Here is a 14,255-nt window from a genome sequence, read left to right as displayed (position 1 = left end):
CGGGGAGACGGCTTCGTCCCGGGCCGGGCCCCCCTCCCGCGCAGCCCCGTCGGGGGGAGCGAGCCCCGGGGCGCGGGGCCGCGGCGGAGCCGGGAGGAGGGGAAGGCGGAGGCCCGGCTGCTTGTGAGAATTGTTATTTTTCATCAATCACCCGCAATTTGTGTAAGTGCCCCGGACAGGACACCAGCCGTCCTGCTGGCTGGGGTCACGGAGACAACACAGCGATGGAGAAGAGCAAATTGCATTTGCTCACCAGCTCACAGATCCAAATTACGGCCCTCGCATGGCGCGGGGAAGGGAGCGAAAGGTCCATGTGACATGAGGGAAATATGAAGGACTTTGACAGGTCTTAAACGGCCTGGCGCCAAGGCCTAAGTCTACCGGCTAAAAATAGAAAAGGGATGATGAGTGGAGATGGGCAGAGATGAAAGGAAAGAGCGAGCGGGGCCGCTGCGGCGCGGGTGGGGCGTGGGGGCGACCGGGCCGGGCCGATCCCCCCCCGAGCTGAGCCGGGCCCGTCCCGTCCCCCCGGGGCGTCCCGGCCGCTTCTGCCCCGGCCCGGGGAGCGCTCGGTGGCGGAGAGCCGGGCAGGGCAGGAGGCCGCGGTTCTCCTTCCCCGGGGCCGTTCATTGCCGAGGCCGCGTTGGGTTTTGCCCGGCCGCATCGCGCCGCCCGCCCCGTCCATGGGCGCAGGCTCCTGGGGTCCGTCGGGGCCGGGGAACGGTGCCCGGCCCCCTCAGCCCCCACCCCGCGTTCCCCCCCGACGGGCGCAGCACAGAGGGTCGGGGAGACGAGGCTGCTCTGCATCGGTTTTTATTCTGCAGGCGAGGGGGTTTGCGGTGTTACAGCGGTGCGGGGGGCGGCAGGCCCTGTGCCGGCGGAGAGGCGACGTTTCCTGGCGGGGCCGCGGCTGCCGGCAGGGCCCGGTGGGCTGCGCCCCTCCGTTCCCCTCGGAGGTGGCCGCGGTCGCCGTCGGGGCCGCGGGAGAGTTGCCCCCGGCGTGGGGCAAGGCGAGGCTCCGGGTTCACTTTGTGAGGGGGAAGGAAAACACAACACAACAAAACAAACAAACAAACAAAACGGGGGGGGAGGAGGGGACGAAGAAAAAAAGCCCGAGCAAGCCCCATTTTTGCCAAGGCTGCTGTCAGCACATTTCCGCGGTGGCGAGGAAGCAAAGTCCAAAGCAGGTCTAAATTTCAATCCCCGCTCGCCACCTCGCCCTGTTCAATGGTCAGCGGGACCACCCCCCCCCCGGCCCCACCGCCCCGCACGGCGGCCGGGACCGGCACGGGCAGCCCCGGAGCGGCCGCGCTGTGGCCGCCCCGTCGGGGGCCGGGCGGCGAAGGTGAACCTGCGGCGGGGGAAGCGGCCCCGGGGACAGCCGGGGCTCTGCTCGGAGCTCTCGGCGGCGCCGGGAGGGCAGCGAACAGGGCTCGCTGTCAGCGGGATGAGCCGTCGTTGGGGGCAGAAAGAGGGGAGAGGAGGCTGCGAGAAGGGGGCACCCGGGGGTCCCCGCGTCCCGTCCTGCTCGGGGAGCAGCGCAGCACGGCCCCGAGGGGACAGCGGCCGCCGGAGCACGGACGGGGGCGGCTTCGGCCGCAGCTCGCTGCGCATCCGCGGAGCGGTGGGGCTGAGGGGGGGGGGGCGGGCCAGGGGGCAGAGGAGGGGGCCCGCCTCCGCTCCCCCCGTCCCGTCTGGCCGCAGCGCAGGCGGCGGGGGCAGGAGCCTTGTAAGGCTCGCAGGGCGCTTTTTGAAGATTTGGGGGTAAATATGAAGTGACAAGAGACGGGTCTTTATTGTGAGGGCTCAGCCGCCTGGCGCCAGGGCCCTCTTCAGCCACCGCAGCCCTCAGTTAATCAGCGCAGATCTCCAAACGGACCTCTCCGCGGGGACACCCACCGCGCCCGCCGCCCCCCCGGGCCCCGGCGCGGCGGGACCGGCCCTAATCCCTCTGCAAACAGCCCCGGCATTTCCCCCTCCGCCTTATCTGCCTCCCCCCGCCCGGGTAAACAGCCCCTCCGGCCGGCCAGAGCAGCGCCAGCCTCGGGGGCCTCGGCCCCGACGGCTGGGGCGGCCCCGGGGGCCCGGCCTCCCGCTGCCCGCCCGGCACCTCGCGGGGCGCCCCGACGGCGGGGTCCGCGCCCCGTCCGTGCGCTCACGGCTCCTGGCGGGACCCCCCCCCACACGCACCCCTCCGTCGGGGCGAGGGGGGAGGCGAGGGCAGGGCGCGAGTGTCCGCCACTCACCCGCGCTGGAGCTCGCCGCTCGGGGCCTCGCCGCCTGCAGCTCTCCCACGGCCCGGCCGCGCCGACGGGGCCGCGCTCCCGGCGGCCGCCCCCGAGCCCGGGCCGCCCCGTCGGCGGGGCGCGGAGCGGGGCGGGCCCCACCTTGATCCTCTTTCCAGGATCTGTCGTAAGACGGCAGCCGCCGAGCTCCGGCCCCCCCCTAACCTCCCCCCCCCCCCACACCCAACCCGCCGCCCCCGCCCGCCCCCCTCCGCCCCCGCCCGGGGCTGCGCGGCCGCGGAAAGCTTCGGGGCGGCCCCCGGTCCCCCCTGCCCCCCCCCCGGCCCCGCTCCGCGCTCCGCCGCGGTGGCTCCGCGCTGTCCCCGCACCGGCGGCCGCCGCTCCCCGGCCGCGGCGCAGCCAGGGCTGACCCGGTATGCGGAAAGGAGCCGGGGGTGGGATTTCGAGCACTTTTCTCTGTCATTGGTTAATATTTTATTCTGTTGACATGTTTTCTTACTGCCGATGCTTCCGACACCTTCTTCTTTTTTTTTTTTTTCTTTCTTTTTTTTTTTTTTTTTCCCTTCTTCCCGTCCTCCCTCCCTCCCTCCTCGCCCCCCCCCCCCTCCCCGCGCCCGGAGCTTGGCCGGAGCTGTCAAAACCACGCCTATGCAGATCCACAATTGGTCTGAAACGCGTAAAATCAGCAATCAAGGGGGCTTGGCTCATTAGCGGGCGGATCAGAGCAGGAAGGACATGTGAGATAGTCACAGTTTTACAGAGATCACGACAAGATCTAACCGTTTCCACCCGGGCTCCTTGAGCCATGAGCAGCCCTCGCCCGAGCGCCGGCCGCGGGGCGCGCAGCGGTGCCGGGGCGCAGGCCGGGCCCGCGGGGGTGTGAGGGCAGCGCGGCCGCCCCTGCCCGCGCCCCCGCCCCGCTCTCGGTGCCGGTTCAGCGCCGGGAAGGACTTCGCCGGGAGGGCTTTTTGCCCTCGCTCGCTCTCCCTCGCTGCGACAACAACAACAAAAAATAAGGACCTACTGTCTCCCCTCCGCAGACCGGGAGTCCCAGGAGCCGGGAACTGCCTCTCGCTTTTTTTTTTTTTGCCTTTTTTTTTTTTTTCCAGATCTAGTTCCGCTGTTTTTCGGCATTTTTTTTTTTTGTGCGCTTTTTATTTTTGTTGTTGATTTTTCCTTCCTCTTCCAGAGACTCGAGCGAGTTCGCTGGGCAGGAGAGACAAAAATAATAATAATAACAATAATACACACACACGTTTTTGTAAAGGGAATCCCTCTTTTTCTCCTGGATTTGTGGATGCACCGATGAGAGATCCAGCCTTCCCAGGGACTGCCATGGCTTACCACCCCTTCCACGCACCCCGGCCGGCCGACTTCCCCATGTCCGCCTTCCTCGCAGCCGCCCAGCCTTCCTTTTTCCCCGCTCTGGCTCTGCCTCCGGCGGCGCTGGCTAAGCCCATGCCGGACCCCGGGCTGGCCGGGGCGGCCGAGGCCGGGCTGCACGTCTCGGCCCTGGGACACCACCACCAGGCAGCCCATCTGCGCTCGCTCAAGAGCCTGGAGCCCGAGGAGGAGGTAGAGGACGACCCCAAAGTGACGCTGGAAGCCAAAGAGCTTTGGGACCAGTTTCACAAGCTGGGCACCGAGATGGTGATCACCAAGTCGGGAAGGTAAGAGCCGGCCCCGCGCAGCCCCGCGCAACTCGCCCGCACCTGCGGGGCTGCGCAGCGCCCTCGCCCCCCGCCCCCAGCCCTTCCCCACTGCTCGCCCAGCTCGCCCCGGGGAATTCACCCCGGGCGAGAGTCGATGGGGTTTCGATGACGGCAGTTTTTGGAGGTATTTAACCCCCCCCGCCAGCTATCCCTCCCGCCTCCCCCCCCCCAGTTATTACTTTCTAAAGTGCGATCCCAAATGAAATTTGTGTGCACTAATTGAGCTCCCGCAATCCCCCGCTGCATTTGTTTACGCCGCTCTCGGCGGCTCCTCGCCGCCCGCAGCTTTTCCTGCCCCTGCCAAACTTTCCCCGCCGCCGGGGTCGGCCCCGGCCCCGCTGCCGGCCCCGGAGGAGGCAAAGGAGAGCAGTGAAAAAGGGCTCGGTCCGGGGACCCCCTTGGGCTCTGCCCCCTATTTCTTGGAAGGGGATTTGGAGCTTTTCCCCCTTTTTCTGCTCCTATGGGCGCAGCCGAGCGGGATGAGAAGGAGCAGGGCCTGCCGGCCGTGCCAAAGGCTGGGAAGACCCGGGGCGAGCTGAAGAACCCCCCCACACACACACCCCGTGGTTTCGGAGGGGCCGGGCGGTGCGGGGCTGCCGGGCCGGGCCGGGGGCCGCGGCCGTCGGGGGTCGCGCACCGGGCGGGAGGGCGCCGCGCCCTGCACCGCTGTGCGTCTCTCCGCAGGAGGATGTTCCCCCCGTTCAAGGTGCGGGTGAGCGGCCTGGACAAGAAGGCCAAGTACATTTTGCTCATGGATATAGTTGCGGCCGACGACTGCCGGTACAAGTTCCACAACTCCCGCTGGATGGTGGCCGGCAAGGCCGACCCGGAGATGCCCAAACGCATGTACATCCACCCCGACAGCCCGGCCACCGGCGAGCAGTGGATGGCCAAGCCCGTCGCCTTTCACAAGCTCAAGCTCACCAACAACATCTCGGACAAGCACGGCTTTGTAAGTGTGGCCGCGGGGACGAGCAGAGCCCCCGGGCGCGGACCCCCCGGGCCAGGCGCTGAGCCCGGCCCCGCTGCGACCGGGCACGGCCGGGGGGAGCCGTGGGGCTTTACCGGCTTCCTCCCCCCGGCAAAAGCACGCCCGGGCCCGGGCTGGACGGCGGGGCCTTGCCGGGCCTTGCAGCGGCCGGGCTGTCGCGAAGCCCTCCCCGATCCTTGCTGCCGGCTGTCCCGGGGACGGCTCCCCCCGGGGGGAACAGGGGCTGGGTTGCGGGGGTGCTCGGGGTCCCCTAGGCTCCTGCATGTCGCCCCCCCGGCCCGTCGTGCCGGCTCTGCCCGGCCGCGGGGCTCGGCGGGGAGCAGGAGCCGGGGAGGCGCAGCCCGGGGGGCGCGGACGGGGCTAACCTGGGGGCGGCGAGGGCAGCCCCGACGGGGCGGCCGGGCTGGGGCGTTGCGGCCGGGCAGGTGCAGCCCCGGACCTCCCTGCGGGCCGGGCCGGGCCGAACCGAGCCGGGCAGAGGGGTGCTGGAGCCGGCGGCACCTGCGCTGGGGTTGCGCGGCCGAGAGCGGAGCCGGAGCCGTTGGCAGCAGCGGCTCGGCACTGGCTGGGTCTGAAAGGCTCCAAACGGGTCTGTTTATTCCCCTCTTGATCACATCTGTATCACCTCCCGGAGGGGAAAAACAAAAACAAAACAAAACAAAAAAGAAAAGAAAAGAAAAAAAATCCATCCAAACAAAGAAAAAAAAAAGGAGAGGGAGAGAGAAAGAAAGAAAGAAATGGAGGCGTGTTGGCAAGCTGCAGAAAGCAGGGGCAGGGCTGCAGGGGAGCGGGGTCCTGCGTGAAGGCGAGGGGGAAAAAATCACAGCGAACGAGAGAGCTGTCTTAGCGTCTGGGCCAGCATTTGGGGCGATAAAGGGAAAGTTCCTCGGCCCGTCCTTGTGCTCTGGGGACTGGCGGTCCTGAGGCCTCGGTGCTGCTCTGCCCGCAGCGCCCGGAGAGCGGCCAGGTGCGGGGAGCGGCTCCCGAGAAACTTTTTTCCCCTCTCTCTTATTATTTTTCTTCTTCTTCTTTTTTTTTTTTTTTTTTTTAGGCAGGAAACGGTGTGTTTGTTAAATAATACATTGCGAGGCTATTTATAGGCAGCAAGGTAAATCGATAGCAAGGGAGTCTCATAAATAGCATTTTTTGGTACTGAGGAAAAAGTAGTTTGGTTCAGCGTTTTTAACGGTTCGCCTCCTTCAATTAAAGATTTCTGGTACGTGCCGTTGTCCAAAATCCGGAGTGTGTTAAATCTGGGAGATGAGGGTTTAGCCAGTGCCCATCTGGTCAGAGAGGGATGATTATTTTTTTTAAAGGAATGCAGATTTGCACGCTTGAATGAGACTTTTTTTTTTTTCTTTTCACCATTTTCATGATAAATCCCGTGTAGATTATATCAATATAATAGCGACCCGACAGTTCATCAGCAGGTGATTATTGCTGGGGTTAGAAAAGGGGGGATTTTTTTTATTGCCTTCTAAAACGAAATGAAGTGATAATTATTTAGCCATTTGGCCGGCGTTATTTGACAATAATTACTCAAGCTTTCGCCGTTCCCCTACCAATTCCGGGCGGTGAGGGCTGCGTGTCAGCCCGACCACAGCAGGTTGGGGAATTATTCCATCGCTCTCGGGCAGGAAAAATGTTGCCGGGGCGGGCAGCGAGGACAGGGGCTCGGGAGCAGCCCCGCTCGCGGCTCAGGGGCTCCACAAATCCTCAACGCAACCGCGGTGGGCTCGGGGCGAGCTTTTTAACAAAGGCAGAGGGGAGAGAATCGCTCTGGGTGTTGGCGAAGCTTTTCAGGCACCTGGTTGGAAAAAAAAAAATGTCTGTTCCTTCTGCAGCGTTGCTCTGAGACATGAATTTAACATGGCTCTTAGTGAAATGCTCCTTTCAGGTCGCAGGCGCTGGCACGGCTTTCTGCTGCGCCCAACTGCAAATCTCGGGTCTTTTTCATTTGTATTTATTTATTTATTTCGGTGGCGAGGCAGAGGAATTTTTTGAAAAGGACGGAACTATTAGAAGCGGCTAGAAATGTGTCGAAAATTCGCCTCGTGTTTTCAGGGTTGCAATAAACCGGGGAGATGCCCGTAGCTGCTCTCCTGCCGTGCCTTCCCCAAGATGTTGCAGTGCCTGCCTTCCCCGTGACCTCCTTATTTGGGGGCAGATCGTGCAATGACATAAACAAAAAAGAAATCTCCCTCTTTGGCATCCGCCGGCATTCCTTCCTCACGCTGAATTATTACTATTATATTTTTATTTTTTTCGGGAGAAAAAAAAAAAAAGGCAACTTTTTAGAGAGGTAGCCTGACTCGCGCGTGGCAGCGATGGGGTTCCCGGGGCTGACCGCGGCCGCGGGCTGTGCTCTCTCGCCCCCCCAGACCATCCTGAACTCCATGCACAAGTACCAGCCCCGGTTCCACATCGTGCGGGCCAACGACATCCTCAAGCTGCCCTACAGCACCTTCCGCACCTATGTGTTCCCCGAGACCGATTTCATCGCCGTCACCGCCTACCAGAACGACAAGGTACGGCTGGGCAGCCCCTGCCCCGTCCCTGTCCCCGTCCCTGCCCTGTTCCTGTCCCCCCCGTGTCCCCTCCTGGGCTCTTTGTGTGTGCCTCTATCCAAAGCCGAGGGCTGCTGCAGGAGAGCATCGCGGGGAGAGTGGCCAAAAGGCAGCAACAGGAGGATGCTGATACCCCAAGTCCTCAGAGGAGGAGGCACCCATCACACTAATATCGTTATTAGTGCTATTAGTGCTATTATTAATTCCCCCCCGGGTTCTGTCGCACCTTTCCTCACTGCGGGAGCCTTTGCCGCAGGCCCAGGCTGAGGGAGCAGCACCCGGCCTGAGCAGCCTCCTGGACAAGGTGCCCTGGGCCCGGCAGGAACCGAAAAATAGGGCCAGAAAAACCGATTTTACTTGCTTTCGTGATTTAGCGAGTGTCGCTCCCGCGAGCAGGGGAGGCAGGAGCTCCCCGTGGGGAGCACGGAGCCTCCGCTGGCCCCTCCAAGAGCTGCGTGCGCGCGTGTGTTTTAACCCAAAAGCTGACCCCCACCTCCACCCCTGGCTGCTGATGCTAATTGACAGCTCTGTCTGAGGGTCCTGGTGGGCTTGTTTCCCTCGTAAAGTTTATGGCGAAGAGTCACAATCGATTAAAGAGCACTTTGTCTGCTCGCCCGCCGCTGGCTGCCGGTGGGCTCCGTCGGGCGGCAGCGGCCGGGGGCCCCGTCGGGCGCGGCCGGGGGGCGGCCGGGGCCGGGCAGACATGCATTTTTAAAGCGCCCCTCTCGGGGCCGTATTTCAGAGACATGCATTATTGAGCGCCCTAATGTCGCCGGCCCCAGAAGCCCGTCGCGGAGAGGGATAAGAATAGCTTTTAACCAGCGCAGCGCGGCTCAGTCGCCATCTTCCCTCCGGGGGGCCGTGAAAAATAACTTCCTATCATTAAGACGCTATTAATAATTCAAGCGAAACCTCAGCATCATTTTTAATAAAGCATGCGGTGTGTTAAACCGGGGACGCTGCGCCTTTCGCAGCGAGCCCGGCCCGGCCGCGACCCGGGCTCTCCCCGACGGCCCCGGGGGAGCGGGGCCGGGGTCCCCGAGGGGGCGGCCAGGGCGTCACGCAGCCCCTCTCCGTGTCCCCGCAGATCACCCAGCTGAAAATCGATAACAACCCCTTCGCCAAGGGCTTTCGGGACACGGGCAATGGCCGGCGGGAGAAGAGGTAAGGGGCGCCCCCCTCCCAATTCGGCGCTTCCCCCCCCCCTCCCTCCCCGGTCCCCGCACCGCTCCGCACCCGCGGAGGGCCGGGGCTGAGCGCTGCCTCTCTGCCGCCAGGAAGCAGCTCTCGCTGCCATCCCTGCGGATGTACGAGGAGCCCTGCAAGCCCGACCGCGACGGCGGCGAGTCGGACGCCTCCTCCTGCGAGCCGTCGGCGGTGCGCGACGCCCTGCACTCCCCCGTGGGAGCCCTCCCCAGCCCCCTGCGCCTCAAGGGCAGCGGCAGAGGTAAAGCAGCAGCTCCAATCCCCCCTCTCCAATCCCCATCTTCAATCTCATTTTTCCATTCCCCCCTCCCCAGTCTCTCTATCCAAACCCCCCCCCAATCTCCGCCGCGCCGTCGGGGCTGAGCCCACACCCTCTCAGCCCCCCGACAGCAGGGCCGCGCACCCCGGCGTGGGGAGGGCTGGGGCAGGCGGGTTCCCCAAACGGCTGCGGCTTTCAGCGAGCCCCTGTCTGCTCGGGGTCCCCTTTAGGGCACGAGCAGGGGGCTTCCAAAGCACCCCCCTCGGGGCTTGCAGGTTCCTGCGGGGTAGGAGGCAAACTGCACCCGCAGGGGGAAGGTGCAGATGGGCACGGGGGGAGCCGAAGGGTTGAAAGGACAGGATAGATCCAGCGAGCAAATGCGAATGGCATTTAGGGTTTGCAACATTTTCCTGTTTATACGTTAGTGTAAACAAGAAGGAAAGGCGAGGCAGGCCGTATGCTATATGCGGCTGTCCGGCGCGCCTCGCTGCTGCGTCGCCCTGCCTTTCATGGCTCGCTCAGTGCCCTGCGGGGGGAAAAAAAAAAAAAAAAAAGAAAGAATTAATACATTTGAAAGGGAAAAAATGTTGTAACTCTAGGGCTTAAAGCTAGTAAATGAAAATAAACTAGCAGTTCCCACGTAGCAGTTTTTAGATGCTGGATTTTGTCTTGCCGCACTATCAATCTGCTGCTCTTTAAACTTTCCACCAACCCAATTCCCTGCAAACCTTCATCAAAACTGCAGCCTCCCCCCCCCCCCCCAGGCCCCAAGCCGGTGGGAGGGTTTATTGCACCCCTCTCCTCTTTCAAAGGCTTCCCAGAATATTCACCCCAGCCTGCAGAGCCTCACCTAGCCAGCACCAAAGGCTTTTTTCCATTGAGCCAGAGCTGGTCGGGCACGGTGTGAGCGGGGTGCAGTGCTGGGGTGCGACGGGGCCCTGCTCCATGGCAGGCTCTGCTCCCCACGTCCTCCCCGTCCCCTCACCTCTCTTCCCCCTTCCTCCTGAGAGCTCGGTGCCTTTTTTAAATTAAAGCACTCTCAGCGAAGCCTGCAGCGTACCTCTTTCCTTAAAACTGCCTCCTTAACCTGACTCAACCTGCACATTTGGAATAAATCCACGGAGCGCTGTTGATCAGCTCCATGTAATTAAATATATACAGGACCATTTCCTCCAGCGCTGTCCACCCGCCTGCGCTCTCTTCATCTCCCGCCCCACAACCCGCTTTGAGTTTGCAGCTAACGAGAATGATGCTGTAATATATTTTGGTCCTCCATCCAACATGTTTTTCCTGTTTGGCAGAGCAGCAGCACTGCTGTTGTCAATCCCCTTTCCCCGTGGTGACCGTGGCACGAGGGCCTGTTTCTGCCCTCTCTCCTTACAGCGTTCCTCCTGTTAATGGTGGCGGGGGCCTTAATTCGCTTTAATTCAAGGGTGAAAGACCCGCTCCTCACCTCTCTGGGCTGTTCCTAAACCTCTCCATCCCTTTGCAGAGGAGAAGCTGGGCGCCGACAGCGACGCGGAGGTGGAGAAGGCACCTGAGGAGCGGCCGGTGGCCGCCAGCCCCGGCGGGGAGGACGCGACGCCCCGCGGCAGCCCGCGGTGCCCGGACGAGCGGAGCAAGGAGAGGCGCAGCCCGGAGAAGGCCAAGGACGGCGCGTCCCCCAGGGAGGGCCCCGGCGAGGGCCTGTTCGGCGCGCGGGGCCTGGAGAAGGACAAGGTGGAAGGGCGGAGGAAAGAGCCGGAGCCTGGCAAGAAGGACGCGGAGGGCGGCGGGCTGGGCAAGGAGGCCTTCGCCCCGCTGATGGTGCACACGGACAGCCCCCCGCACCTGAGCGCCGGGCACCTGCAGAGCCTCGCGCTCTCTGGCCTCCACGGGCAGCAGTTCTTCAGCCCCCTGGGCGCGGGGCAGCCCCTCTTCATCCACCCAGGACAGTTCGCCATGGCCCCCGGCGCCTTCTCGGCCATGGGCATGGGACATTTGCTGGCCTCGGTGACCGGTGGGGGCAGCCTGGAGAATGGAGCCCTCTCATCTGCCCCGGGCACGGCAGGGACGGCCACCCCCTTCCCTTTCCACCTCTCCCAGCACATGCTGGCCTCTCAGGTAAGACTCCCCGCGTCCCTGTCCTGATCCTCGTTGTCCTGCCAGGCCCTGAGCCCTACTAGACTCCTACAATCCTAGGCTCACCTCCTGCATTCTTCCCCAAAACTCCCTGAACTATCTGAACACTCTGGGGGCATGGGCCTAGCCAGTGTTGCCCCCACTGTGGGGACATCTGAGGTGGTCCCAGTGTGGTGCTCATGGGGTCAGGAGCTGTCAGTGCCCCCTGGCCTCCCCCATGGCCCCTGCAAGCTGTGGGAACAGAGTGTGACATCCCCTGGGGCCCTGGATGTGCTGCCTAGTGTGGCACGGGCAGGACATGGGGGGACACTTGGAATGATGGCCCCAGAGCCAGTCTGAGGAAGAATCCTGATTCTTTTGTGGCTGTCATGGGTTCCACCACAGGCAGGGGCAGCACTGGGAGCGGCAGCCCTGGCCCGCTACCCTGGCCTGGCTGTCCCCATCCAGCAGCCCCCATCTCCCCACCAGCCCCAGAACAATTCCCGTGACACCCAGACTCGCCTTACCTCTGCCAGTCCCCATGATGAAATGCATAAGGACATCTTTGAGCACACCTCATTTATCAGACTGACTTACCAACGTGTTTCATGTGGTTAGAGCCCTGTGATGCTGCGCAGCCGGGGATGTGGAGCATGTGGGGACACGGCCAGGTTGTACGGTGCTGTAACCCCAACGGGTTTGTGCCCAATGGTACCAACCCCTTTTGGTGCGGAGTGGATGGGGGACCCCAGCTGAACCCCTTCCTAGGCTGCCCGGCCTTGTATTCCAGATGACACCAGGGTGCCCCAGCTTTGCCTTGCCTTTTCTGGGTGACCGATACGGCCCAGCACAGCTCTCACCCCTCTCTCTCTCCGCAGGGAATCCCGATGCCCACCTTCGGCGGACTCTTCCCCTACCCCTACACCTACATGGCGGCAGCAGCGGCGGCCGCCTCGGCCATGCCGGCCACCAGCGCCGCGGCTGCCGGGCCGCTCTCCCGCAACCCCTTCCTGGGCAGCAGCCGGCCCCGCCTGCGCTTCAGCCCCTACCAGCTCCCAGTCACCATCCCGCCCAGCACCAACCTGCTCACCACCGGCCTCCCCGCCAGCCTCAACCCCGGCTCCGAGGGCTCCAAGGCGGGCAGCAGCCGGGAATCCAGCCCACTCCCCGACGTGCCCCTGCACAAAGGGGGCAGCCAGCGCCCCGCCGCCTCCCCCAAGGGGTCCCTGAAGGAATCCCTCAACGAACTGCAGAACATCCAGAGACTGGTGAGCGGGCTGGAGAGCCAGCGGGAGCTGTCGCCCGGCAGGGAGTCCCCCAAGTGACCGACGGGGCGGGCAGCGAGCCCGCCCCCCCCCGCGGGGCTGAGAAGCACTGGTATTTTGTACAGCACAGTATAAATATTTATTAAAGAGCAGGGGGTGGGGGCGGCTGGGGCGAGGGGTGCTGGAGCAGAGGGGAAGGAGCCCTGCGGGCAACGCGGCCCCACCGCCGAGGAGCCAGGAGCAAGAAAAGGAGCGTGGGGCTCACCCCCTCCTTGGGTGAGGGTCTGGGAGTTGCCCTCCCCCTTCTCCTGGTCGCCCCCCACTCCTCTGAGCTCCCCCGAGAGGGGCACAGGGTGGCTCTGGGGGGGGACGAGCCGATGCGGTGGCACCCGACGGGTGGCAATGGACGGGGCGAGCCTGTGAGCCCCACGGGAGGCGAGCGGGGCCAAAACCTCATCTGTGCAAGGGGGGGTGGGGGGAGGGAGGAAAAATTGAATAAATAAATAAAAAAAGAACAGAAATAAGGAAGAAAACACGGGAAAAAAGCCGTCTCGGCAGCCGCCGCGGAGCTGCGCAGTCACCGCCACGCAGAGCTGGTACCGGCCGGGGGGGGAGCCCCGTGGGTACCAGGGCAGATATTTATGAAATAAATGGTAATTTGTGTAAATAAGCTATAAGGATCCCAGAATATGCAAATTGGTATTAATTTATTCAGAGTTGTACATTGGTGTGTACATAATATTTAGAGTTTAACTCATCGCATTTAAGTTTTTTTTTTTTTTTCATTTTACATGAACATATATATTGTAAATGAAAACTATTTAGCTCTTTGTGATTGAAGGAGATATTGGTTTCTTTAACTGTGTTTTAAAATATTGTTTATCCCGCCTGTTCTCTAGGACAATCATGTGCCACCGGTAGAACAATTTTTGGAAAGCAAGAGCTCAATTCTTTAACAGACTTCTGCAAGGGAAAAAATAATAAAAAGAAAAAACTTATGAATCCAAAACATACTAAAATCTCTCTACAGTGCGGGGTATAGAGAATGCAGGAATAAACCTCAGGTTTTTATTTTTCACTCCAGAACAAAAATTAAAAAAAAGTATAATAAATTTAAATATCACAGGACTGTGCTCTATATTTGTTTTAAAATAAAAAGATACATGATTTGAAACGTGCTGGTTACTCGGGTGTCTGTCTGTTCAGTTTTGATGAAATCTCTCACATCTTTCAATAAAAAAATACTCCGAGAAGCCCTGCCGGCTCCTGCCTCTTTCATTTTCGCCTCTGCGGCGGGAGTGCGCCCAGGGCCGGGCCGCCCCGTCGGGGCCGGCGCCCTCCGCAGGTGCGGGGCTGGGGGGTGGGGGGGAAGGACCGGAATGCCCCGACGTGCGCCCGGCCGCCCCAGCAGAAACCTCCGCTGCTGGTTGTTGGTTTCAGGAGGGCCGCCCCTTCGAGCCGTGCCCGTCCCGTCCCGTCCCCCCCCCACAGGTGCGGAGCGGGGCCCTGCCAGTATGGGGCGCACGGAGCGGGGCCGGGGGGCAGGTACCGGCACCATCGGGGGGAGGCGGCACCGGTACCGTCGGGGGGAGCTGCCCCGTGTAGCCGTCGGGGCCGTGCCCACGGGACGCCGGCCGCTCCCGGAGCCGCTCGGCGGCGTTGCGGGGAGCGAAGGAGGCCGGCCCCGGCAGCCCTTTTCCTCACCAATTACCCTTCTCCCGGGCCGGGGAAGATTTATGGGCCCGGCGGCAGGGCGGGGGCGCGGGCGCGTCCCCGCGGGGTGCGGGCTCCGCAGCGCCGTGCGCAGGGCTCCCTCTGCCGGTGCCACCGCGCTCCCGCCGCTGACCCGGCCCCGACGGGGCGCGCCGACACCCCGGCTCCTTTCCTGCCTCCCCCAGCCCCTAAAAGC

The 14,255-nt window shown here is 62.9% G+C and overlaps 1 protein-coding gene across 1 annotated transcript; it reads left to right on the top strand.

The window, feature by feature from the left end:
• Window positions 1-3,551: 3,551 nt before the first annotated feature.
• On the top strand, window positions 3,552-12,406 carry TBX2 (T-box transcription factor 2; the record flags this gene model as incomplete). Its single annotated transcript, XM_084299966.1, has 7 exons — window positions 3,552-3,916; window positions 4,643-4,910; window positions 7,331-7,477; window positions 8,604-8,680; window positions 8,794-8,963; window positions 10,474-11,084; window positions 11,960-12,406. The coding sequence occupies 7 exons, from the start codon at window positions 3,552-3,554 to the stop codon at window positions 12,404-12,406; spliced, it is 2,085 nt and encodes a 694-aa protein (XP_084156092.1).
• Between the last annotated feature and the right edge of the window lie 1,849 nt (window positions 12,407-14,255).

This window comes from Netta rufina (assembly GCF_964035555.1).
Source record: "Netta rufina genome assembly, chromosome: 21".
In the NCBI taxonomy this organism is placed as follows: Eukaryota; Metazoa; Chordata; class Aves; order Anseriformes; family Anatidae; genus Netta; species Netta rufina.
This window is presented reverse-complemented; position numbering and strand designations above follow the sequence as displayed.